At 44.2% G+C, this 8,997-nt stretch overlaps 1 protein-coding gene across 5 annotated transcripts; it reads right to left on the minus strand.

Annotated features, from left to right (window-relative positions):
• Positions 1-268: 268 nt before the first annotated feature.
• RPS24 (ribosomal protein S24) lies at positions 269-7,808 on the minus strand. 5 transcript variants are annotated; one of them, XM_014538324.1, is made up of 8 exons: positions 7,706-7,808; positions 6,157-6,222; positions 5,852-6,061; positions 4,457-4,567; positions 4,328-4,330; positions 3,816-3,833; positions 887-908; positions 269-356 (listed from the first exon to the last, which is right to left on the minus strand). In XM_014538324.1, exons 1-6 carry the CDS (start codon positions 7,706-7,708, stop codon positions 3,828-3,830), a joined length of 399 nt encoding a protein of 132 aa, XP_014393810.1. In that variant the 5' UTR covers positions 7,709-7,808; the 3' UTR covers positions 269-356; positions 887-908; positions 3,816-3,827. The 5 variants fall into 5 exon arrangements, with proteins under 5 accessions (XP_014393810.1, XP_014393811.1, XP_005864692.1 ...); XM_014538325.1 differs by lacking the exon at positions 4,328-4,330; XM_005864630.2 differs by lacking the exon at positions 3,816-3,833.
• Positions 7,809-8,997: the final 1,189 nt, after the last annotated feature.

Below are 8,997 nucleotides of genomic sequence, written 5' to 3' on the forward strand. Positions count from 1 at the left end.
GGAATCAGATTTTAGGTGTCTCTTTCAGAAACACCATTACACTGACGGCGAATAGTAAACTGAGCACTCCGTACTGGCCCTGCATGCTCCCATGTTGCCCATTCTCTAACCTGATGTCTTTGTGCTGTTAAATGGAAGGATAAACGCCACCCCATCATACCAAGTTTTCAGTGAATTAGATTAATGGAACATGTGAACTTGGGGGCAGCAATCTTAAGTCCAATAAACAGAAGACTAGTTACACTCCCAGTAAAAATCAAACAACCAGACACATAAAAGTTTATAGTTTATTAATCCTCTCATGAAAAATCTGCACAACCATCACAGATAAAGTCTCCGAAGAATCTTTACTCCTTCTGTGAATCAAAGAAAAAAAAAATTTAGTTAGCAACTGCTGAATGGAACTTTAAAAATTCAAGTTCAAAGTCGTCAACAAACTCCAAAATTAATGACATTCATGCAGAACAATTATTAGTAACCTAGAATGACGTTAGGTTTGTATGATCACAACACAACGTAAGCATCAAGAAATAGAACATTTGCATAAGTGATGGATGTGGACAACGGGGGGTGAGGGCAGGATTGGGGGGATGAGGGGACATTGGGGAGGTGAGGACACATTTGTAGTATCTTAATAAAGGGGGAAAAATGTAATAAATAAATAAATAAATAAGAAATGAACATTCAAGTTAGGAAACAAACAAACAATGAGTTAAATATTAAATTTTAAAAACAAAGCCACGTAACTATTAGTATTAAAAACACAACTCTTGAGCACATTTGTAAATCTACTTCTACATCTACTTTGCATGCTCTACTTTTAAATTACTGTGTCAGTAAATGAAGAAGTCTAGTGCTCTAAATGAAAAGCTTGAGTTATATATACCTGTAGTTCAATCTCCAGCTCACTGAATCAGTGGCAGGGAAGGGAAAAGGGAAGAGGGGGAAGAGACATTCATTAATAGTCCCTTTTAAACTCCAAAATAATCTGCATTTACGTACATGCAATCAGATACCTTGAAGATGATCATTCTCTTCTTTGCAGAATGTATATAGAACACTCCTTAAACACACTCACTGATTTTATTACTCCCAATTTTTGAGAATACCTTGCCTGATTACTCAGGCTCTTATGCAAACAAGGTGGCGTGATGACTTCACAATGAAGAGATCAGTACAACGCTAATCCCAACCCAGGCTGCCACTGCCTACTTATAGATGAAGTAGGCATACCTCTGCTCTGCCCAGCAACATTGCGCTGTGCACCCTTATACACTAGCACCATCGACAGACTTGGTAATCATCCCAGACTAAAGTCTAATGGAACCATAATGGGAGAGGTCTAAATGATCAAGCAAGTCTTTTAAAACGTGCCTCAGCTCAATACTTTAAAAGCCACCATCCACAGCTAACAAAAGTAGTGCAAATTAATATTAAAACAGGCAGAATTTAGCTAAGGTAAAAATGCTTCAACTGTTCTTCAAACATGAGATTATTTATTCCTTAATTTAAAATAATTCATTGCACTCAAAAGGTAAAAAGCAAATACCAATTCCAATACCTAAACAAAAACTAAAATAACAGGAACACTAATATGCCTGACTTTTTTTTTTTTTTTTTTTTTAAGTCAAAAAATGTTATGTGCTCGCTCTCCCTCTCGGGGTAGCTTAGTTGATTGAGCATCATCCGGAAACACCAAGGTTGGGGGTTAGATCCCCAGTCAGGACAGCAGCAATTATTGAATGCAAAGATAAATGGGCCACAAATAAATGTTTTCTTCTCTCTCCCTTTCTCTCTCTCTAAAACCAGTAAGTAAAAAATAAAATGCACGTGCTCATTTATGCATTCATTTTCCAGGCGGCTTTTCAGAGCAGTGCTAGTGAAATGCACCAGTACAACTTGAAGTAGGACAGTGATGGCTCAGGTCCCCACAGGAAGCCCCTCTGTACCTGTCACCACTGAGCACTAACACATGAGACTCAGGCTAAATGAAGAAACAAGAATTGTTAATCATCCTTCAGATCTAGATCAGAAGACAAATAAATATAGACTGATTCTTTTCTGCAATCTCCAGAAATTCTGTCAACAGGTAGGTATAAGAGGGGCTCTAAGTGGCCAGTAGCTCCTCTGGCAGTTTGTCAACGTGAACCATGGCGCTGGGAAGTCAGTGTGATCTGAGTTCTGTGCAGGCAGAACACGTTTACTGCCCGGCCTAGGGGGAGAGAAGGGGAGGTCACAGCACACAGGGGCAGTGACCACCCGTTTCAGAATCCTACTACTCCCAGCCCAATCTCAGCCACGTTACAACTGGTTTACACTGCTCAAATATGCAAAATGTATTTAAAATTGGGCACTGCACCATTCTAAGTATGTGTAGGAAAAGCATATTCATCAAAGGCTTTCATGTGAATATACAATTATATTGAGAAATTTTTAATTAAAAAAATATATCCACCCAGCTGGCGTGGCTCAGTGGTTGAATCAGGAGGTCATGGTTTGATCTATGGTCAGGGCACATGCCCGGGTTGCAGGCTCAATCCCCACTGAGGGGCATGCAAGAGGCAGCTGATCAATGACTCTCTCATTGATTGATGCTTCTGTCTCTAACTCTCCCTTCCTCTCTGAAATCAATAAAAATAATATTTTTTAAAAAGTTTGAGCCAAATAAATTCTACCTGAATGTGTGAAAATAGTTTTCTTATACTCTTACTAATTTGTGTATTGAAATTCTTTTTAATGTTTTCTGATATGCTCATTGGCTACAGCAGTGGTCGGCAAACTGCGGCTTGCAAGCCACATGCGGCTCTTTGGCCCCTTGAGTGTGGCTCTTCCACAAAATACCACGTGCAGGCGCACATGTACAGTGCGATTGAAACTTCGTGGCCCATGCGCAGAAGTCGGTATTTTGTGGAAGAGCCAGTATTTTGTGGAAGAGCCACACTCAAGGGGCAAAGAGCCGCATGCGGCTCACGGGCCGCAGGTTGGAGTGTCATCCTGATACACCAAGGTTTTGGGTTTGATTCCTGGTCAGGGCACATATAAGAACCAACCAATGAATGCATAAATAAGTGGAACAAATCAGTGTTTCTTTCTCTCTCTCTTCCCATTCCTCTAAAATTCAATAAATAAATTTAGAATTTATATCAGATGAAAAGTTGAGTAAAAAACAATGGCATGATAAAAGGCAGTTTTGAGTGGATGATCCCAGGACAGAAGCTTTGCCAAGTTTCCTGGGCCAGTTTATTATCAGAGCTGCAGAGAATGGATGTCTCTCAAGTCCCCAAGGAAAAGACTGCTCATTAGTGGAGAGGACCCTTCCCAAGCCTTGTGTTAAGTAAAGCCATTTCCTGAGTATGTAACTTTCTGAGACACAGCTTTCCAAGTGAAGTTAAAGGGTGCCTACTAAGTAGGATATCCACCTTCCTCCACTTCACACCGGAATATGCATTTTTGAGTTTCCAAAATAAGCGTGATTAAAACCTTTCCTCCTTTGTTCACAGTACACTATCTTAAAGCATAGCAATCTATAACAATAAAAGCATAATATGCTAATTAGACCAGAGGACCTTCCAGACGACCTTCCGGACAAAGCCGGGGCTGTGAGGGAAGCCCGGGTCCCAGGTGCCAGAGGGAAGCCGGTGCCGGCAGCTGGGGGAATGAAGGCCTACTCTTGCACGAATTGTGTGCATCGGGCCTCTAATGGTGTTATAATAAACCACACTGTGAAACTCTATTGTTCAAAAGCCAACATGCAAAGCATCAAAGCAAACTCAGTGAAGGTGATGCATCCCACACCGTGCTCAGAATCTCTGTACCTGCCAGACACTTCATTTCTGATGAACAAGAATCCAAGACGGAAAAGGCAAAAAAAAAAAAGTTCACAGAACACTTGATTATTTGTTAACTTAACAACCCAACACCTTAATTCAACTGTTTAGAATTAGCTAGGCAAAGCTGGTAAAAAGCTGCTCATCGTTAAAATCACTTAAGTCTTGGCTAACTGGAGAGGTCAACAATTCAGATTTCAGCTGCCTCTCCAGCATGCCAGAACACAGGCCACATTGATTCAACTGCTTCTTAACCCAGTTGTCCATTTTAAAGTAAGTTCAGTCTCAGAAAACTAGATCTGCATCCTGGTGAGCCTGTGCCAATTAGTAAAATGAAAACTCCGGATTGGGCTTGCAAGGCGCCCACCAGGGTGATCACTGAACCGATGTGGCCGCCGTGTTGTGCTTATCTGTGAGCTGTGGCAAAGCTACTGTGGGAGAAGCTACTCTACTGACGTGGTGTTAGGACACTACATTCTATAGCTTCTCAAATACGTTACCTTCTGTAATCCAGAAGTAGTGGAAGGGAAGAAACATTAAGAAAAGTTATTAAAGAAAACAAAACCCCTTTTTTCTAGAAACTAAAGACCTGCAGTTGACACCTCTGTATTTTCCTTGATGCGCCATACCTTTTTGCCAGCACCAACGTTGGCCTTTGCAGTCCCCCTGACTTTCTTCATTCTGTTCTTGCGTTCCTTTCTCTGTTTTCTTGAGGTCTTCTTCTTCTCATATAGGCCATGCTGAAGGAGAAAGGAATGTATATAGGTTATTTGCAAAGCATCATTGCCCACTAATCTGGTAGGAAAATGGACCAGGCTGGAGTTCAAGAAATGCAACTCCCCAAATTAAACTTTTCAAGTGCATTTAATACTTGAACAGAAAGGGATTTAAATTAAGAAACAATGAGTATAAATAGCACAGGAAACAAGTATCCACTCAATACTCCCTGCATGGTAAGTTCAGGGGACTCGGCTATTATTGTCCAGCCTTGAACCTACAGCTAACAAGGCCCCCCAACATTTGCCTTCTCTTCAGAGTCTCTTCCATTTCATCTCGATTACTCCCAGCTGACAAAGGAGCCTTTTCCATGAGTTCCACCCACCCTCCATGGAGACTGCTATAATCGACTCCTCTTCACTCTCCACTTTTGCACTTACTGTTCCTGCTGCCTAAGCCAGTAGTCTTGCCACCACCAAAGTGGGTTCTGAATCCATATCTTTACAAGGAGCTCGGCTTCAATGTCATCTCAACACCTCCCAGCACCCAGTAAAGAGTGCAACATCTATCTACCAGACCACAATAATTTCCCTCACAGCTCTTCTGTAAGATTTATCTAATAGCAAGGAGAAAAAGGACTTAAGAGGATAGACATAAATAACAATCCAGCCCTAGTCGGTTTGGCTCAGTAGATAGAGCCTTGGCCTGAGGACCAAAGGTTCCCAGGTTTGATTCCGGCCGAGGGCATGTACCTCGGTTGCAGGCTCCTCCCCTGCCCAGACCCTGGTCCTGGTCAGGGTGCATGCAGGAGGCAACCAATCCATGTTTCTCTCACATTGGTATTTCGCTCTTTCCCTCTCTTCCACTCTAAAAACCAATGGGAAAATATCCTCAGGTGAGGATTAAAAAAAAAAAAAGTAATCTACTTGCTAGTTTAGTTTACTACCCAAACACTACTCTGGCTCCTGGCTACCTATGGGAGTTAAGTCCAAATTCAGACATTTGGTACAAAGGATCTCACTTTATTTGGCAACAACCTATCTTTCCAAACTCACCCCCACTTCTAGTTCCTATCCCCAGGAATAATACTTTACCTGCCCTTCCAGACCCAGCTCAAAAGCTATCCCCTCAAATGCTGCAGACTCTACCTGTTCCTTTATCAAGGGGTTCTCTTAACCCCTTAAGAGTTCATTAGGTCTGTATGTTGTCCCTCCCCCGACTGCTTGCTCTTGCTTATTGCACTGTACCCACAATACAATGCTATTGAAAAATGTCTTCAGCAGCTGTAACAAAATGAAGATACCTACTCTTGCAAGTCTGTGTTTGGGTTCATTTTTCTTTGCGTAATCCAAGGAGTCATAAATCATGCCAAAGCCAGTAGTCTTGCCACCACCAAAGTGGGTTCTGAATCCAAACACAAAGATGACATCAGGTGTGGTCTTATACATTTTGGCTAGTTTTTCCCGGATTTCTGTCTTGGGTACTGTTGCCTTCCCAGGGTGAAGGACATCAATGACCTAAAAGGAAATGTCGAGTTTAGTATGTATTATAATGTAACACATCTTTTAAAAAGGAGAACAGTTAACCAAACTGTGATGTGCCCCTTCCTTACCATTTGCTTCCGCTGAAGTAGTCTGTTGGTCATGAACTTCCTGGTCCGGATGGTTACTGTGTCATTCTGAAAACAGTAACATGAGTTAATAAAACTACTCAACCTTTTCTTGGCCTTGTGATTTTCCAAGATCTAGAACTTCGCTGTCCAAACTAGTAGGCACTCACCACATGTGGATAATTAATTAAATAACATTTAAAATTCAATTCCTCAGCTGCTGGAGCCACATTTCAAATGCTCAAGAGCCACAGGGACTCGTAACAGGAAAGCTTCAATACAAAGAAAAAAAGTCCCAAAATCCCATCCCCTCCCAACCCACTTACCACCGTGCGCCTAGCTCACAGGACCCAAACAACACAAGCTAAGTACCAAGAAAAGGCAGCCGGCAGCTGCGTGGGAATCCGTACTCCTTCCCTTTGGTGTGGGCACCACCTGGATGGAGCACGGTATCTCAACCTCTCCATTACCGACACCTTGGCCCCAGGGGACACCTTGGCCCCAGGAATCCCCGTTGTGGGGGCTGCCCTAAGCATTCTAAGATGTTTTAGTGGCGACCTTGGCCTCTAATCACCAGATGCCCAGAGCATCCCCAATTCCCAGTTGTAACCAAAAATGTTTCCAGACTTTGTCCCCTCTGAGGCCAAAGTCACCCCCAGCTGAGAACCTTCTCTGGAGTAAACCTGCGACTCGCCAAGTGCTTCAGTCACCGCTCCGCGTTCCAGCTTCCTGCACAAACCCGACAGCGCTGCACGCCTGCATGCACCTACCCTTCTTCAGGGACCGGCTCGACAGCCCAGAAAACCCGATTCCCTTCTGAATGGCCCAACAGCTCCCCTAACTACCAAGGGGTGTGGACATTTAGCATGTTTGCAAACTAAAATAAACTTTACCAAAATGATGGAGATGGGGGAATGCTTTCACATAACGTCTGGTTGCTAGATTTAAATTTGTTTGGAAAACCACACCAAAGCTCACTTCAACAGTATCTAATTATGGAAGTCAAGGGCCAGGGGGAAAGGCTCGCAAAGCGGAGTGGACTTAAAAAAAACTGGTGGCGAACCTTCCGAATGACGGACCTCACTAGTCACAACCTGGGGCGCTGCCTCTCGTCCCCGGCAGCGGCATCCCCGAGGCGTAACAAATGGACCCCAGCAGCTGGCAGCACTCTGGCTCGCACGGGACAGCGGTTTCATTCGCCCCAACTCGCCGGGGGCTGCCGTCCCCCGCAGACCGCCTGTCCCGCATTGCGACTGTGGGTTCTAAGTATTTCACGCCACCCGATCCTCTGAACTCTACGAAGCCAACAAACGCAGCAGCCGCTCCCTCCCTTCCTCCCCAGGCCCTCGACTCAGACGCCCGGCGTGTCCCGATCGGCAGCGCAGCCTGGAAACCCCGCCGGCGGCTCCGCGGCCCTCGGCAACAGGCCTCAGTCCGACACGCCAGGGGAGCGCAACCGGGCTTCGGGCGGCCGTAGCGCGGACGGGGGGAGCGGGGGACGACGGATGGCTCGGATACGCAGCGGATGACGGCACGGGTACAAGAAACTCACCATGATGAAGGTTGGTCTTCAGGCAGCCAGGGAGGAAAAGAGAGCCACTCTTCCTCGGCCAATCATATCAACGCGTACGGAAGGACCCCGGCGGCGCCGGCGTGGGGGCGTGGCCAGACCGCGAGGCTGACCACGCCAATGCCGGATTGAAAGTGCCTAAGGCCCCGCCTCGTCCATCTTTGGCCACACCCAGAATACTGAACTAACCAATCAGGAGGTGGAACAGTTCAGTGCTGACTACGTAAGCACGTGTTGGATTTCAGTGCGATTCACTATCAGAGTTATCCCTACTTAAAATTTCTGTAAACCAAGTTATAGTTTAAATGAACTCCAGCCAAGGATAAATACCATGTTATTTCACATATATGTGGAATCTAATAAACAAACAAATTTGAAACACACTCATGAACACGGAGAGCCGGCTGGTGGTTGGCGCACTGGGTAAAAGAAGTGAAGGGGTTAGGAAGTACAAATTGATAGTTACAAAATAGGGGATGTAAAGCATAGGTAATATAGTCAGTATTATTACAATAACTATGTATGGTACCTGTTGAGTACTGGGAATATTGGGGGGTGGGAACTAACCAGTAAGCTGCACACCTGAAACTAATAATCTATAATAATAAAAGGGTAATATGCTAATTAACCGGACGTCCTTCCAGACCAGTGATGGTCAACCTATGACATGCGTGTCAGAGGTGGCACTCAAACTCAATTTTTGGTTGATTTTTCTTTGTTAAATGGCATTTAAATATATAAAATAAATATCAAAAATGTAAGTCTTTGTTTTACTATGGTTGCAAATATCAAAAAATTTCTATATGTGACACGGCACCAGAGTTAAGTTAGGGTTTTTCAAAATGCTGAAGCCCGGGTGGAGGGAAGCCAGCCCAGATCCCAGGTGCCAGAGGGAAGCCGGTGCCTGCAGCCAGGGGAAGGAAGGCCTACTCTTGCACGAATTTCGTGCATTGGGCCTCTAGTATAAAATAATAGTTAATGTCAACTGTAATTGAAAAATAAAGTTTGAAAAATAAATAAAAAGAAAAAAATTACCTCCAGCCAAGTTAGAAGTTGGTAAAGCTGGAAGACATCGTATGCCAGTCTCCTCATTTTACAGCTAAAGAAACTGCAGGGGGGGGGGGGGGGGGGGGGGGGGGTCGAGGCGGCGGTGGTGATGAGAGCCTGACTCAAAACCTTTGCTATTTCAAGTGCTCAATCTGACTGTTTTGATTTATTACTAATTAGCATTTTTGTGAGATTCTCTGTTAATGTTCTCCCCCCCGCCTCTCTCT

The sequence above is a fragment of the Myotis brandtii genome, unplaced genomic scaffold (genome assembly GCF_000412655.1).
Source record: "Myotis brandtii unplaced genomic scaffold, ASM41265v1 scaffold190, whole genome shotgun sequence".
Taxonomy (NCBI): domain Eukaryota; kingdom Metazoa; phylum Chordata; class Mammalia; order Chiroptera; family Vespertilionidae; genus Myotis; species Myotis brandtii.

Excerpts from the sequence above, each read along its gene's own strand:
- RPS24 (XM_014538324.1), bottom strand. Across the intron at positions 6,062-6,156 it reads TACTTCAGCGGAAGCAAATG|GTCATTGATGTCCTTCACCC; the intron begins GTAAGGAAGGGG and ends ATTTCCTTTTAG. Across the intron at positions 4,568-5,851 it reads CCAAACACAGACTTGCAAGA|CATGGCCTATATGAGAAGAA; the intron begins GTAGGTATCTTC and ends TTTCTCCTTCAG.